This window comes from Scatophagus argus, chromosome 16 (assembly GCF_020382885.2).
Source record: "Scatophagus argus isolate fScaArg1 chromosome 16, fScaArg1.pri, whole genome shotgun sequence".
In the NCBI taxonomy this organism is placed as follows: domain Eukaryota; kingdom Metazoa; phylum Chordata; class Actinopteri; family Scatophagidae; genus Scatophagus; species Scatophagus argus.
This window is the reverse complement of record NC_058508.1, coordinates 20,867,050-20,885,215: the sequence shown is the minus strand read 5'-3', so window position 1 is coordinate 20,885,215 and position 18,166 is coordinate 20,867,050. Positions and strand designations below refer to the sequence as shown.

The window sequence follows — 18,166 nt, the reverse complement described above, 5'->3', positions numbered from 1 at the left end:
TAAAAATGCAGCTGCTCTGCGCATCAGTTTTTGAAAGACGATGAGTTTTGCATTTCAGCGTAACCTGGAATAGGAATAAAATGTCTATGCTTAGAATGAGGTGGAGCGTAGTTTCTGTGTTTTGGAACAGCTACAGCAGACAAAGGAACACATCGAGTCAAAGGAGAAAACCCAAGGACGTCAGCATCACAGGTCTGGGCAGTCATTGATTAAGCAGTGACCTCTGTGCCCTGCAGAGATGAAGAGGAAGTCATGGATTATGATGATTTTCCAGTATTTAAAGAAGGCTGCGGCTGCTACCTGGATGCGGTGTGTCAGAAATGAAAGGGAATTGCAGCAGACAGGTGAACCTGTGCTGCGAATATCAAATTTTCAAGATGTCATCTAAGATCACGTCAGCTTTAAAGGGTGTGAAAGCCCATTTTCTGTGGGCAGGGAGGAATTAGTTTGAATGTTTCTGCAGCTGACGACCATCGCTCTTCGCAGAGATTCAGATCTTTTACACAAGACTGAGTGATTGAACGAGAAAGAAAAAATCTCTGAGGTGATTGACCACCATTTGTCGCCTAAAAAACTTTCAGCGTGCCATCATCTTCTGTACGAGCCTCTTCGAAGCAATAGAACTCTGATGTTGTCAGCCCTGAAACGAAGTGTCTGGTCGAGCTTACAAACCAACTAAAGCAATATACAGCGAGTTATGACTCGACTGCACAACAGAGACTCTGACATCTAATATCGGACATCAAGAGGTCCTGGTTTCCTGAACCATGGGAAATAAGAGCAATCTAGCCGGGGTCAAAGGGTTGTAGGCAAGGCAGCCAAATCACCACCCTGCCCCGAGGTGGGAGGTTTTCCAGTCGGCTCTCCATGATGCTGCACGGTGTTGTTACAATCTGTCTTTACCGAGATCCCAAGACTTATGTATGTCTCACCTTTGGCAGAGAAACCCTCGGCTCGATTTAATTTCACAATTGTAGCTGGAGTTTCTTTTGAAATGCTAATTCCCCTCAGAGCAGCAGGGACCAATCGATGATATTGATCCACATACCCATCAGGAGTAAAGAGATAATGCTGTGGCCATATGGATACGTATTTTACATTCCCTTTGCTTCTTGAGGACCTCCATATTTTGTGCGTATGCAGAGCAGACGCACCAGGACTAATGTTCAATGACACTTTGATGGCTGAGGCCACGCAGATGCTCAGGCCTAATCAAGATAAATGGGAGCCCTTCACTGCTTGCTGCAGAGTCAATACGGTGGTCCCACCGAGTTACCTGGAGAAACTCCCAGTGGAGCACAGATGCGTCTCAGACTTTAGATTACTAGAAGAAATACTTCAGGACTATTGCAAGAAACAGCAATTAGCAAGTTTCCGTCTACTGAACTCTGATTCTGCAGGTTCAGCTTATGGATGGAATTTAGGACATTTGGTGTATTACAGCTGTGTTGGTGCACTCGAAGGCACAAATTAGGCACATGTGACACATCACACATTTCACATGTTCATTTTAGGTGTTTGGGAGCAGCATACAGCGGTGAGTACAACAATGTGCTGTGAGATGAAAGAGGGGACAAAAAACTGAACCCCTTAATGTGACTCTGGGGGCATCCCCCATTTTCACCACTTAAAACATGTAAATTAGGGATGTCAGTTATGGTTTGTGTGTAGTCCACCAAGTGAACAATCAGTGAGTCCTCCTGTGACCCGAGGTCGCAGTCCAGGTGCAATCCAGTCAGCTGGAAGTCCACCAGCTCCACGACCAACCGAGTTAACGGCAGCCACAGCAAACAGTGCAGTGAGCAGCAGCCGGCAGCTCCTCAGCGATGTGTTTCTCCACATATTGGAGCTACCTTTGAACTCCATGTTTTAGTTCACTGTAGAATTTCATCTTAATTTGTTAGTTAAGCAAATTTTTAAAAATCGGTCAAAGGTTGAGGCTACAATGCAAATTTATAGCATTGTTTTTCTTGATATTCAAGTGAAAGTTATACTCATTTTTGTGACCTTTTACCTTTTTAAAAGGAAACCTTATGACAAATCAAAATGTTGATTTTGTCAATGATTTTTAGTGCCTGTAGCAAATCTTTAGTTTCCAGCTGTTTCCGATGTGTGGGGCTTTCCTTCACATACTAATGATAGTCATTAGATAAACAGCAACATCACAGAAACAGTTTTCATAACCTGTATTGATCATTAGTGTGCACTCGGTTTTCTCTGAATATTGTTGGTGTATTTAATGTCGCTGTTTATCGTCTCTCATGCCGGGGATCACATTAGCCTCAATCCTAAAGCCGCGACGTAAAGTCACCATTTGTTGGCGTGACCCTGAAGTGGCCACGGCCAGCAGCTCTCACAAGCAATCAGCATGACGTGCTGCTCCAGCCTCTCGTGCCTTCATGAGGTGATTTCATTAATTTCTTCCTCAGTGTGGAGACGGCACAGTGGTCGATGAAGTTACACCACCTGTTCAACTCAGTCCGTTTGTGTGTCAGTCTGGGGAAAGTATGAATCGCTTTTATGCCGTTCGGCTGATTCGGATGTCATTTCTGTGTTGCTTGTTATGCAGAGTAATTTTTAGACCAATAAAGAGAGACTCACAATGTCGAGACGATGAGTCACCCTGTTATTACAAACACTGCTGCAACTGAATTGGCGTAATCCCATTCTTGTTAGAAAGGTTAAACCTTAAAATAACATCCCATTCATCAGAAACCTTCAACCCCCACATTTCTTCACGTTTGTTTGACTGTCAGAATCTAATTATAAAACCTATCATGGACTCAAAGGTATTTATTTATGAAATTTATGTGAGCCGAGGTTGGCATTAAATGTCAAAAAAAGGATAATTAAAAAAAATTTTTAGATTGATTTCAAATAAAAATTAGATTAGATGACAGATTGACAAAATCATTCTGAGCTAAAGTTCACAACAGGATTTTATCTTCAGGTTTCAGGTGAGAACAAAAACAAAACAATATTTATACATCTTTATTTTAATAAAGATTTCAGACAGGAAGTTCTGAAAGGAAATCTAGTAAGGTCATTTAGAATTTTTTATCAGATGTTTTGTTCTCATTTATGTTGTTTGTTCTTCTACAAATCAGGAGGCTTACACACAGCCCAGCTTCATACAGTCAGACGCTGTGGCCTGAAGCAGCTGTCCTCCTGATAAATCCTGAGCTCCATCAGGGCTGTGCTAAAAACAGTTACTGAGCAAACTGAGTTCTTAATTCCTCATCCCGTCAAGTTTATAACTACAGCTTTTAGTTTTGCTGCTTGTTTGTTGCGGTGACATTACTCCTAAAATTACTGAAAGCAGCCTCTCTCATCATTAAAAAACAAAAAACAAAACAAATTAAAAAAACAGACATCAATAAAACACACAATGAAGGAAAACTTCAGCTGCTCAACACAGTTTAAAAGGCAGTACAGCTTACGAGGCCCAGTAGTGTGGATTTGAAACATGCACAGTACCGGTTAGTGTTGACTTTCATTAGTGGTTTGGGACTCTTCATCAGATTTGATTGCAGTAAGGAAAATATAGCACATCACCAGACTTGTCAATAAACATTTGTGTCCTTTTGTTCCTTTCTTAACGAATGAGAGAGCTCGGTAGATCTTTAACAGATGAAGTTTAAGACTGATGTTTCCACTGCGACCACTGATGATTGATTGATTGATGATGGAGGACTCACTTCCTCTTCGCTGTCTGAGCTTTAAAGAGTTCAAACTCAGGTTTAAAGATTTCATTCAGCACTTTTCTGACAAACAAGCGGAGTAACACTAACTCCCTCGCATTACGTCGATACAATTGAGTTTTTTCCCCCTTCGTTCTCGTGTCTCTATTGAGGCAGCCATTGATCTTTTTTTTTTTTGACTTGCTATTCCAAAAGAGGAACAGGAGTATAATTACAGCAGTTCCTCAGTGTCAGAAGATTCAAAACAAACTATTTTTCTCCCCAGAAACGGTTGCTTTTTCATGCAAAGTTGGAATGTCAGATTGTATACTTGATTGCATTGGTCGCCTCCTTTCTGCACGTTCACGCTTGTTTTGTACTTGACTCAAACATTGTCAGTATCAGCACGTTCTTGGCAGCTTTATTTTCTTACACTCATACTTCATTATAACGCTGTGTTTGTTGAAAGACTAAAATTTTGAATTATTCATGAGTGTACTCTTTTTCTCTAGAATCTCTTTTTGTTTGCTCCAAACTGTCACGCTGCGTTTAATTATTCGGCAGCCTCTCCAGACTTGGAGAGGAAACACAAAGAGGTTTGACCTTAACGGGGCAATCTTTCTGCCATTTGAGATCAACGCATTTATCAGTTTCTTTGTTTTTTCTTCCTCGCGGTGGTTTGCAGGACACTTGAAATGCCAGATGAAGCGAACTTACAAAAACAGACTCATATTTTCACTGTCTCTGCAGTGCGGAGCGCAAGGTCAACAGCCTTTTATCAGGCTCAGTGAGGGCCAAATCCACAGAGAGGCACACGTTTAAGAATTTCTTGATGCTATTTCTGAACTCTCATGCGCTCAAATCAATACATGTGACTGTGAACGATTCTCCCAAAGCGACCAGAGAGTGAAGACTCGAACTCGTGATAGCATCAGGCATGGAGAGCCTGGAGCTGGCCCGCAGACAGCGAATTAGAGAGCTGAGTGCTGCAGCTTCCACCATTACTTTCTGCTGATATAAGAGCACCTCTGACAGCAACACTAAAGAATGAAGCAAGAGGAAGTAAAACCTGAAAAACAAAAAAACCAACAGGTTCACAAACACTCTGGAATCAAGGTGGGACAAATGAACTCCACCATAATCGGGTTTTACCTCATTTGTGCTGGTTTAGTGAGGTAACACAATGCAAATTAGCCATGAGAAGCAGCCAGCAATACATGTGACAAGTACATTTACTCAAATACCTGAGTACAATTTGACATTCTTGTACTTTAACTGAATATTTCCATTTTCTGCTACCTCTTCAGTACATTTTGGAGGTAAATATTATACTTTTCAGTCTCTACTTTGCAGATTTCATGCTGCATCACAGCCTACGAAGTTTATGTTAAATGTATTTATTTTATTGGCCATAGGATTAAAAAAACCCAAACAAACACAGCCAAAAATGGTGAACATCACATACATCATACCAGTACCAGGAAAACTGTTGATTTTGTTTTCCTGGATTGAAAAAGGGAAATCTGAAACAGCATCAGATTTTCTCCATCTTCCTTCTTTCTTGCCAGAAGCACATTGTGCATCACTGAAGCCTGTCAGCAAACACACAGAAGTTACTTGATAACAAATGACGACAGGCTTTGTTTCCAGTCTTTAGGCTGCTCGTGCAGTGCTGGGTGAAATTAGCCCTCTCTGATTTGGCAAATCATGGGAGGGAAGCCATGCTAATTAGGTTAGCAGTTAGCCTGGTTTCCACAGCCCAGGAACTGAATGTGGCACTTTGCATTTAGCTAATCAAGTCTGGTTGTTATTCTCTCTGATATAATTTGCATTTTTTATGGCATGTGACCCCATTTTGAGGTCCTAACATTCTGATGATCCTGGAGGAGCTTTACGTTTTCTCTTTTTAAGAACATGGAAGGAGCTCCAAATGCATTGCATTCATTAATACACGAGCAGAAACAAGACATCTGACTAATCACAATCTGTTTCCTTTGTTAGTTCTTTTCTCTGCTATTTGTGATATCAATAAAATCTGGATTTTGTGAGTAAAAACAACACAAATCTTCAGTAAAGCCAACTAATTTTCATCCCAGGTTTGTAACAGCACTTCATCTCATCCAGAAGCCCTTTGGAGTTTGGGAAAAATGTTTCACGCTGGACAAAAACTCCAGTTTCCTGAGTGAAACAACAAGACAAAGTGCTCTTAGTCTGTGGGCTGCAGAACCAGGAAGCTAGAAAACTTTTGCAAAAACATTCGCACCAGGAGAGCAGTTCCCATTTGTCTGAAGAGCCGGCACCTTTAGATATCGAGTATCAATATCGGTATCGAGTTCTTCCATAAGTCTACGCTGCTGCCTCACAAAACGTCTGAGAGAAAAGAAACCCTTTCACTGATCCACGGGCGAACCAGCACAAAAATGTCTGCATGTGTGAACACAGAGGAAGTGCTCAGTGGCTACAGATTAGAATCCAGACTGAGCACTTGATTCCCTCATTTAATCTTAAATCTCATTATTCCACATTATTCCATATAATTCCACTTTCTGAATACAACGCGTGGTGTCGGGATGAGTGTGAAGTCGCTCCACCCTCACCAGCTTCCATATGTGGGCCGACACAAAGTGCAGCTTCTCCTATAGGCTTAAGGAAATAAATCAGAGCTCCGTAGGTTTCTCTCCTGTACAAATCAAGGTCATGCAGTGTTTTTTAAATCTGGGGCAGTTCGCCTCATGAGACGAGCTGTTCATCTACCTCATATTACCAGAGTGGCAGAGCGGCCGGCTGTGTGGAAGTGACAGCACCACGTGGGCAAAATGTCACTGAACAGCTGGGCAGGTTTATGGTACAACTGAATAAAACCACCTCCACAACATGTTGATCTTATGAAATACCTGAACCTTTTGTACTCAGGTAAATGCAGCCGCCTCTGCACTAACAGGACCTTATTGATCCGCTGATCCTCACGTGGTGCCCTCTGCACCAGCACTGCTGCTGATTGATGAATTTGGGATGTGAACTCTGCTTGAGGCCTCCGAGTTGTTTACTGCAGAGCAATTTATGGACCATAGTGAGTATTTTCTTTTTCTTTTGTGTGCTTACTTCCTGCCCCTCCAGTGAATTCCTCTGAGATTCTTCAGCCTAGTTGCCCAGATTAAATATCTCTGCCTGTAAGTGGTCGGTTTGAGCTGGATTTCAACTTTCAGTGAAGTAGGAAAGCGAGTTTCCCTCACGGCCAAAAATAAATAAATAAATAAAATTGTTCAGGCCATGCAGATGTTTTTAAAACTGCCCACTTATGCCTGCTTGTACGAGATGATATCCCAGGCACACAGCTGAAGACAAATGAGCACATCAAACCCTCGGCGTGAACGAGCGCTGGTCCCCGCTGGCGGCCTCCTCTGTCAGAGGGCTCTCAGCAGGATGATCAGCAGCGTGTTTGTTGACGGCTTGTGAACATCCGCGCTTCGTCGTGTTCGAACAGTCGGACGCCTCTCACCTCACCTCAGAGGAAACCGGAGGTCCCGCATCACGTTCCTGTGGAGCCACCAGGAACGAGACGTAGACCAGATGTGTCGCACCCACACGATGTGAGCATGTACAGTGTAAAACATATATGCTGCCATTTCCCTGAGGTTTCATTTTATCCTTCCCTTTCATTTCAGCTCCAGAAATGATCTAAATGTGTGTCGTATGTTTCCTCAGACCACACACTGGTTGGTTGAGACGACTTCCACGTTTCTCAGCCCTGTTTGAGGCAATAAAAACGGATATTTTTTAAGGAGACAAAAGAGCATTGAGACGTGGGAACATTTTCTATTTGTGTTTGTGTTTGTGTCAACCAAAACCAGGCTCTATGAGCCAAAACATGACATTGTTCTCACCCTAAACAAAGCAGTTTTGTGCCTAAACTGAAACTCTTCACATAAAACTGAACTGTAAAGAAACGCAAAGTTTCAACATTTATTCTGTGCTGCCACAGTCTTGTAGGTTAAAGGTTGAATGTGCCTCTCAGGTCGGAGCGACAGCAAACGAACTGAGAGCACTTTGATAAAACCCCTGAGCTCCCTCATGTTGTCACACGGTGTGAAAGGTGTTCTCTCACATTATTCCACATACTTATATATATTTTCTGCTGGAATTTGATCAAATGAACACATGAGCCTTTCTCAGACTCTGGAGAGGAGCCTGATTTCTGGCACATTGATTCGCTCTGTGGCCTCGACCCGTCTGAAGCTTCATGGCTTAAAGTCCAGACTGCAGGGAGAAGAAAAAAAAAAACACACAAAGTGACATTGAAGCCAGAGATGAAAAAAAAAATAAATAAGCAAACCTCAAGGTGAAGAGAGGGAGGAAGGAGGTAGAGAGAGCAGGCCGTGGAGAATTTAACAAACCGCTGCCGTTGTTATCTTGGTAGCAGATGGAGACTGAATTGTGTGGATGTTTTGTGATTAATGAAGGTGCTTGTCAATAAGACGACGCAGGCGGGATATTAATTCATCAGTCTGGCAGGAGACTCAGACTATAATTGAAGAATGTTTTCTCTGGCTGTGGACCACATAGAAACAGAACCTTTTTTTATAGCTGGCAATAATGTAAGACAGTAAACTGTATTTTCCAGAAATCTGTCACAATATGGAGGCAGAATACCATTTTATCTGGACTTTAAACACAGTAAACCCGAGGCCATAAGAGTCAGCATGCCAAAGTGTCTTTGTTAGCATGTTGTCTTTAACTTTACTGTCCAACTCAAACATCTTTTCCTTCCTTTGCAGCAATGTTCCTCATTTCTCAGCTCTAATGAGACCTGTTTGAATGTTCTTCCTCTCTCAGCTCACTGCCAGCACTCCTTTGGATACATAAAACTGACATGACGTGCACAACGCTGACTGTAATCTGCTGTAAAACTACAGCGGCTGTAGTAAACATAATCCTTCCTCTGAACGCAGCTTTCTGTGATGAGGATATTTCTGTGATATTTGAGGAGGGATTTAATATTAACTCCCATAATTGTTGTGATTATGGTTATGATGCAATTATCATCATCATTTCGTGGAGAGAGTCCTTGCCCCGGATGCTCCGCGGGACTCAGCGGACCCGTAACTTCACTCGATGGGTAAAACCGATCGAGGCGATGAGGCCTGAGCTCATTCAGGTTATTCAGCCGGTCGATCATCTGCGGTCCGCAGGTGCTTTGCTGAGCCTCATTAAAGAGTTATGCAAATCACGTCCAGGTTATGGGTTATTGCTGTTAGCCACAACTCAGATTTCCACGATAAGAACAGCAAACAAACAGAAAGTTTAAAGGTCTCACTCTTTCATTTCACACCAAACCCACAGAGCCGATAAAACCAAAAGGAAGAAAAATCTCTGAAAACCAGCAGAAGTTCAGATTGTCTGCCGAGTCTAACACAATCAATTCTTGTGGATTTTACTCTTTAGGCTGCAGTTGCACAATTTCCCTCTTTTTTCCCTCTTTTCATCCGACCTCATTCAGCAGCCTTCCATTCCTCTGCAGAAACACTCGGGGCCATCTCACAGACAGCTCTGCTATTGACTGCTCTCATTTAAGCAGCATGTCGGAGGGATCGATACCAGCCGCCTATGAGAACAGCGTGTGTGTGTGTGTGTGTGTGTGTGTGTGCGCGCGCCGCATTGAGAACTGCCTCGGCCTATTAGCTGCATTCATCATCACACTCCCATGGTGGTATGGTCACCGGTGAATGCTGTGTGTTTACACACTCCGGCTCCTGAAGCACCCTCCTCTATTAACTCCCTGCATTTACATGATGCCCACATCAGTTCGCTTCTCCCTGGAGGTGAGGAGCTCTGTGAACCATAAATAACACGAAACGTCCAATTTCTGCTCAGGTCGGATACTGCTGGTATAATTGCAGCTGAGATAATGGATTCTGCCTCTGCTCAGGTGGTTGGTCAGCAGAGGAAATAACCAAGGACTTTTATTTTTCCACTGTATGCAACGCCACCAAAATTTCCAAGGGAAATATTCTACTTTTCAGTTCAATGCATTTGTCAAAAAAAAAACAAAAGAAAAACCCACCTACAAGTACGTACTGTAGGTACTGGTTACTCTTCTATTTCCCATGGAAATTATGATCAGTTTAGGTATCAAAACTGCAAGTTTGCAGGTTGTGAAAATGAAAATGAAAACAATGAAAGATACTAAAATGCTCCATGAGGTTGAAGGGAACCGAAGGTGCTAATTCTCAGCCGGTTCATCACTACAACATGAACATCTCTTTTCCACCCGACTTCCTTCTGTCCAGCCGTTCTCTGTTTGGCACATCAATCAATCAGAGCAAAATTGACCCACACGGTGCTCTGGCATCTGATCGGATCAAGTCGACAGTGATATATATATATAAGGTCAACTGTAGCCTTTTGAAATCCCTCACTCTGCCTCTCAGCTCGGGCAAGCAAATTTCAAGAATAATGAAATAAAGTGAAATAAAGGCAAGAAAGCTCAGGCTTCGTCCCGTCGGTCTGCATGTTTTCTTTTTTCTGGAAAGGTCATCCCATCAGAGGCAGACCTCAGAGCATGACATCAGACACAGTGACTGAACAGGAAGATTTATGGCCAAGCGCAGATATTTTACAGTGTTGGCAGCTGCAGACAGCATTTCTCCTGGAGGCACAAGCGAATTCCTCCGATGGTTCGATTACCGATAATCAGAGCGTGTGTTAGAGCACAAACAAAATGCTGCAGATGACCACGACTGCTTCTGATGACTGGGATCATTCAAGCAGCATACCGAATTAATTCACCTGATAAGGACACTGGGAGAACAGAAACTGTTTAATGGCCAAACATTTGACCATTGCTCCTCCATTTGGGCCAGAGTTGTCCAAATAACCGTGTTCCTTTTTTCCATCTAAATGCAAATGGGCGGGTGGTGAAGAAAGTGGGAACCACTGCCATTTGCTATCTGCCCATTTGTGTGTGCACTATTGTAACCACAGGGTTTTGTTCTGGTTTTTGTGAGAAATGCATTGCCCGCTCACTCCTCTATGAATTTCAAGAAGGTTTCCGATGGCCCGGGACGTGATGGGAACGGTGGGTATTAATACACGTGTCATAAAAGTAATGAGAGTCTCAATGCTTTTTGGTGTCAGTGACCAGATGTATGATGGCCCACATACGTTTTATCTTATGAAGCAAAGCCAGGTTGGTTTTTATAGAGTTTGAGAATTGTTTTTTATGTATTTATATTTTTTACGTTGTATCTCTGGAAGAAAAAAAAATGTGGTGAAGATCTGAAAAAGAAAATCAGATTTTTTCCACTTGCCAAGGTAAACAGCAGTGCTGGACATCAACGCTGAGGCCTGTTTGGAGGTTTTGAATCAGTTTCCTGAATGCTATCTCTAACACAAAGGTGGAGACAGCATCTTTGTGAGAGGTTAACGTCAGTCCCATCATATACACCTGGTGATTTAATGTGCAGTGCTGGTTTTCATGCAACACCAGACGGATGGATGTAATACTGTATGCTTGAGTGCTTTAATATGTGCTTAATATTCGTAATTAAGTGACAGTGAACTGTGCATGTGCTCATAGAACCAGGGTTGCATCCATGTAACCTCTATGTGCTTATCTCATCACTGAATAGAAGAGCACAGCCGTCGCCTCTTAAGCATCCTTTCATTCACTGGTCCATAGTGGAGATGGCTTTACAGGATGTGCATTATTGAAAAGGAGAACATAACTGAGCCTTTCTTCAACTTCATAACTGAACTGAACATCCAACACAATGGTCAAATGATTACAAACACTAAGCGCTCTAAACTGTTTGCATGATGACGTATGTGTGCGAGTCTAAATGCTCACCACACAAACAACACATCCTATGCAAACAGGGGTATGGTGGCCATGTGGGAAACTAAAGAGCCGTCTCTTTATCGATTGTGCACAATGTCAAACACACAGTGTGTCTGCAACAGAGCCATCCTCTGCAAACAGCTTTCCCACCGAGGAAACTTGGACTAAACTTTGTCCACAAGGTCACAAGTATCGACTTGCATCCTTGGACGTAATAATCACAGGTGGAGCTGCGTGAAGGGAACAACCACAAACCAAATGAAAACGCAAGCTGCCTTTTGTCCACATCTTTTAATCTATTAGAAGATAAACGGCTGAAGGTAAAATCTTACAAAGGCTGCCTTTAAGTAAATGGGCGTTCAGTCACTTTCTAGAATTACTTTGCCAGACTTTAGATAGCAAGAGAACTGAGAGGCACCATTTCTCAAGGACCACATTAGATTACATTGTGTACTCGCTGCAAAAACCTGAGACCAACACTAAAAACGTCGCTATAGCATCTGCTGCTTTCTATTTGTTCCTTATTTCTGTGCATGATTTCCCCAAAATTGTCAAGAACCAACTGTGGCATATTGTTAAGTGTCAGCAAAAAAGCTATATAAAAAGGCAGAAGAGTGGAACTGCTGAATGCAAAAATCTGTGCCCTCATCAGTGCAATGAGAAAAGAAAACTTTGATGGAGGAGAAAAAACAACAGGAGGAGTTCAGACCACTAATCTGTGAACCTACCTAGGGAACCTACACGAGATAAAAGCCCTCATAAACTCATTTTAGTACCATGAATACAGGAGAACTGGACTCAAACTCCCACTGACATTTGTGACTGAAAATACATCCTCGGACAGGTGAGCTTACAACCGATAAATGAGAAAAATAACCATGCACAAAATCTAAATGTTGCCTTTACTGCTTCCTCTTTTAACTTCTCATTGGGGCTGTGGTTTCTGTGCTCCATTGTTTTACTAAAACCGTGAAGGTTTCAGTCTCTCATAGCAAGAGTTTGATACCAGGTTGTCTCAGAATATGGGAAGAAAAACCTCTCCATTCTTCAGAAACAAATGCTGAGAGTTTGGCCGCATCCATCCAACGCATAATTTTTCTTTCACCACGTACTGCAGCTTCCCTTACAAAGTACCTACGGCTGCGTACAACTGGGACATACTGCTTGATCATAACTTTGCATCTTCAACTTGGATGTCTTGTTCAAACAGTCTCGTCGAAGCTAGTCGAACGGAAGCTAGACAGGAAGCTCCTGAACTTGTTTAATCTTACTTTAGCTTTCGTATGTGGCGTATCGTACCCAGGCTAATAGTAACTCGACTGACTTTTTAGGCAAAAGGGTAAGCAAAAGGTCTGTTCAGAAAAGGTGTGTTAGCTGATAGCTTTAACTCGAGAGGGATCGTAGCATATCAAATCCCAAAACCCCAAAAACCGCCTCCCACAAATCTCCACGAGGAATTCTGAAGCAATTCTCAGAACTTAAGTGGTCAGATTTCAAATTCTTGTTGTCATGGCTTAAAAAATAAAGTTCATTTGTATTTGTGATACATATTTCACAAATATGAAAGAGCATTAGCGATTAAATTGATGTGTACAACACATATGATGTGCTTTAATAGTTTGTAAACAAGAAATGCACAAGAACAGTCATATTTTGTTGTTTTGAAGCCTTTAAATTAGTCTCCAGTTATTTGTGCAATTACACAGACACTGATTTTCATCCATACCACATTTAGCTGTATTATATATATAAAAACTCCTCTTTGACTATGAAAGACAACACTCCTAAATGAAAAGGACAACAAAGCCTGTATGGCTGCAAATGAACCTCACAACTTTTCAAAAAGAGTAAGTGGCTATAGAGTTATGCTGAATGAATAGGAAATATTGCACATAGATAAAAAGGCTCTTGGGATGACATCATTATTAATTAAGTGAGAAGAAGGAGCAGATGTTTGTTAGTTGAGCGAGGTGAAAGGGTACAGATATCTGTTTGAAGCAGTCTACCGAACAGTTAACATCCCCCGTCACCCTTAGCTATAAAATATACTTACATAACCTGCAAGCACTCTCCAAGAAGAGAAAAAAACAAAACAAAACATATGTACAAGGACAATAATTTTGAGGAAATAAAAGACCATCTCTATTGACATCATTTAATACAGACCTGGCATAAAAAAGAAAAGTAGCACATCAATTTTAAAGTAAGTTAAAGAAGTAAATTTGTTGAACTCATTTGGCCAACCTTCCACATACCAACAAGGTCATTAGTTGTTATTTCATTATTATTAAAAACAAGAAAACAGTCAACTTCTGAAAAACAAGACATGGTTGTATTTAAACATAGTTGTGGATTTATGTGTAATGAGACGCTGTTTTCCCGCCATTTAAAGACGGCAGTTCCAATAAGAAATACCTTTCTATTCAACTCTTTACAGCTCAGATATCTGATCACTGAAACAGCGGCGTGTCTGATGTCTTACCTGTACACTAATCTCAAATTGTAATCTGATCAATCAGAACCTAATCTGATGACTAAGAAATACAACTTACTGTAAGTTTTTATTTGCACTGTTCATTTTGGGAATGGACAGTGTGAGCATGTGGAGACACAAAGATTTTCACCCTGAAGACAGTTTTTACAGCTGTCTTACAGCTGATATTATCAAAGCCTTTGGACTCTTGACTAGAAGTCTTCACAGCTCCAACATTGTGGACATGATTGGAAATGGATCTGTGGAAAGTCTTGTTGTTGGACTTTCGACTGAATTGTCCTGACTTGGGATTTGAATTGCGACTCATAGGCCAAGACGTGAGAATTAGGTGGACCTTTCAACACAATGGCTTTCTGTGGCAGCAGGATGATAATCTGCTAATTGACTCACACTTAATGGTTGAAAAGAGCAGTGATACAAGATACATCTGCCTTAAAAAAACAAGTTTTTCTCCTACTATGATTAAGAGTCACGACTGGATCAGAGCTGAGAGTCCATTTGGCTCCACTCAGGTATTAAAGGCTCTCAGACTGAACGCAACTCCAGGATCCAGTCCAACTCTGTCTTGATTTGTGTTTTGAACACTAGGAACCTCTACTCTCCAGAACATCTGAGTGAAGAACAAACAATAGCACTGTATACATACTTATGAGCCCACAGACCCCAAATGAGGTGCTTGCAAAATATGGCCAGAATCCAAAGGTAGCTCCAGAAATATTGGGGGCAGTGTATCACCAGAGAAACTGCCGGTTACCGCTCACGATACTCTTTGCTGTAATCATCGTTAGCTACAGCTAAAGTATTGCGAGACAGGACGGGTCGGGGCTAGCTGGTTAGCATGCTAACTTCAGTAGATATCTCTGCAAAACAACACATGAACATCAACACTGTTGATTTTGTCAGCTCATTTTTTGAATGTTTCAAACTAAAACTGTGGTCATACCTTACAAACTGCACCTTTAGACAAAGCTAATTTAGGTAATGTAATTAGTGTAACACATTTCCAATAAAAATACCTTCAAGTAAGTATGCATGTAAGTATTCCTGTAAAGGTGTGACACTCCTTCAGTCGAATTTAGTCTTTTTGAGGTATATGTACTGTATTGGTTTTACTGCTGGTAAATCATAATAACTAATATAGCACACAAAGCTAAGACACAGAGACATATGACAAAAGCATGATTGTTCAGTCAACAGCATATGGGGTTCCATACAATAAGGCATTCCTTCAATGAAAACATCGGGACAAACAGCTCACAGTTTTAATTAATGCTTGCTTGACTAGCGATTACGGCGTCCATGTTAGTACTGATTGTTTCAGTCAACACATTGACACAAAACTACGAATCCACCTACGGTTCCTCAGCTCCGACACAGAGTACCTGATATGTAGAGATGGAAACGGCTGGCCAATCACTGCCCAAGCAGGGTGGGCAGGGGCGGGTCATCCTCATAGATGACAGGAAATGTGTGAACACAAATTAAGCTAAAAAACCACCAGGGTCCATTTTCACCTGTGGATTTAGGTCTGCAGACTGAAGCTGCCGATCGACAGTGGTTTCATACACAATCATTCTATGCTACAAGCACAGTTTATAAAAGAAAGAAAAAAAATTCCCCATGTGCATATTAAATCCACATATTTTTGCAGACATCTGTGGAAATAATATCAACATGGGATCTTTGCCTTATCTAAAATTAACATTAATTGGGAATCCATGACAGACTGTGGAGAAAAGAAAACAAAATGCCAAAGGGCCAGCTTTTTCTTGTTTTAATGCTACTAATATAGCCTATTTACAATCATCTATTGTATGCAACAGAAATAGCCTCTCTTTTCACTAATAAGCTGATATGTTCTGGCCGTTTATCAAAGTGTAAATTAAACCAAACCAAAAACAGAGGGAATTCATTAATTGTGCTTTTTAACCCACAAATCCACTTCATTGTTGAAATGGGACGATTTTAAGAGGCACCACTTGAAGTGCTTACATCAGTCAATGAGAATCTCTAAAGCTATAACAAGGACTGAAAATAGAAATAGTAAATATAGTATATTTATATATTTATAAAGTTGATACAATTCCCATCCAGTCCCATGTCCTGTTTAAAAAATATTTTCTTCACGCTGTCAAAAGTCCGACATGAAGGATCCCTCTTTGTGTCAACGCGCAAAGCCCTTATGATGCTCTAAGAGAGAAATATCTTTGCCGGGGGTTGATTCTAGGTTCCCAAAATCTGGATGGCACAGGAAGCTTGTGCTAGAAAGCAGGAAGAGTTTTAATGTAGGAGGTTGTTTCAATAAGAAGACAGAGGAGACTTGCTGATTTCTGTTGACGTCCGTGGTGTCCGTGGACTCAGGAATCCTTCACCTAACCACTCTGCGGTTAAACAGTTACCTCGTTCTTACTGGCAGTGCGGTATGTGTGGTGGTGGCCGGGAATGTACTGTAGGTGGTCCACCGTGTGAGTTCGTCGGGAGGCAAACGCCTGCCTCTTGGACGTGGTCGCTTGGTGGTTGACCGTCAGCGTGTTGTAGGAGTCGTTAGAGGCACTGGGCTGAGAGTGCATCTTGGTCATCTTGTGGCGGTCCATGACAGGCGTGACGGGCAGCAGCATGTCGGCGTGAGACATCGCCCGTGCCATCGCCTTCTCCCGGAATTTGTCACGCCTCATCGCCGGAGACAGCAAAGGATCCTGGGAGTGGAGGCGGTCTGCTGACAGCAGCTGCTCATCTGAGAGGTGGCGGCTGCTGCTGTAGGCGGTGGCCGCCATGGCGCCATAAGAAGATAGGCCATAGTCCCCACGACGTGGCGTTCTGGGAGGAGACAGGACGTGGTCCTGAGACATGGCCCTCTGGACTCGGCGGGGACGCTGCCGTTGCTGGTGCTGCTGGGGATCTGCATTCAGCTTCACCATGTGGCTCAGTCCCTGTCCGCCGAAGTCGGGGTGATGATGTTTCCTCGTGTAGTACTCATCGATGTCCTTATCGCCTGAGGAGTAAGAAGACAAAGGTAATCAGAGAGAGACAAGAGGTATCAAGAGGTTTCCAAGAGGGTTTCCTCTGAATAAATACAAACAGGCTCTGTAGGAAATTTATCTGCAATTTAGTCGTTTGTGTAAAAAATCTCATGTGCTTGCAATCACTTTAGTGACACAGGCCCTATGACCCCAAGGTTTCTGATTTTTTAATTTCCCGTCAGATATCTCCCAGAAGAGGGTGCACTCAGAAGTTCGGCACTTTCTCCATTTCCAGTGACATACATATTGTTGAAAGCTCCCAGAAAAGATCTGTGGCAAACCTCGGAACTTGAAGCCCAGCTGGGACGAGGCTCCTTTCCCCTTGTCTTGTTGCTGGAGGTGTGTGGACTAAAACAACAAAGTTTGACTCACATGCTGATCATTTGGAGGGAAAAGCCCCTGACTGGCCAGCCTTAGCAGGGAATCGGACCAAAGAGCAGCTCTGTGCCGCGGTTTAGGATTTTAGTCCATGCATCTGTTCCCTTCTCCTGCGTTTGCTGCATGTGTTCCTCATGTCATGGCAGTTTGTATTTATTTAGTTCGTTGCCTGTGGATGTTGCTCAACGTTTTCATCACTGGATTCATCTTTCTGTCATTAAAGTTGACTGTTTTGTTTTTGCAATCTGCTCGCCTTCTGTTTCCTCTATTGAACTGTCATAATAAAAAATAATAATAAGTACTGCTTATGTTTTTGGCAGCAAAATACACTCGCTACCATTGACTACAGGAATAACCTTGTAGATGGGTTTGTTGTAAGAGCACAAGCCAACTTTTAAGACGTTTGTCAACCCAAAATTTATGTTAATTAAGTCAAAGATAAAATAAGCCTCCCGTTTAAACATACTGGCTGAACAAGAGTGGTCGAAAACCATTAGGGAGAACACATCAGTCTCCATTACGTCAGTCCTACAGCTTGTTGGTGCTTTAGCGAGGATGAGGTGATAACAGTCATCAGAGAGTTTGATTCAAACTATTTTCAGAAGGACAAAACAAATGAAAGCGGGACGACACCAGACTCAGCCGGGCCACAGCGCTCAACAACTTCATCAGTTTTTTGTGGCTGAACGGCCAACCAGTTGTTTCATTCCTGTGCCAGAAAGCAGGTCGGCCTCTCCGCTGTGCACACACACGCTGC

General features: G+C 42.2%; 1 protein-coding gene across 2 annotated transcripts in view; it reads right to left on the bottom strand.

Annotated features, from left to right (window-relative positions):
* Positions 1-15,111: 15,111 nt before the first annotated feature.
* LOC124073158 (protein shisa-6-like) overlaps positions 15,112-18,166 on the bottom strand; it is a 57,538-nt gene continuing 54,483 nt past the window's right edge. For both annotated transcript variants that reach the window (XM_046415171.1, XM_046415169.1), the window contains one exon: positions 15,112-17,003. In XM_046415171.1, coding sequence (XP_046271127.1) covers positions 16,399-17,003 — 605 coding nt within the window. In that variant the 3' untranslated portion in view covers positions 15,112-16,398. The remainder of the gene's footprint in view (positions 17,004-18,166) is intronic.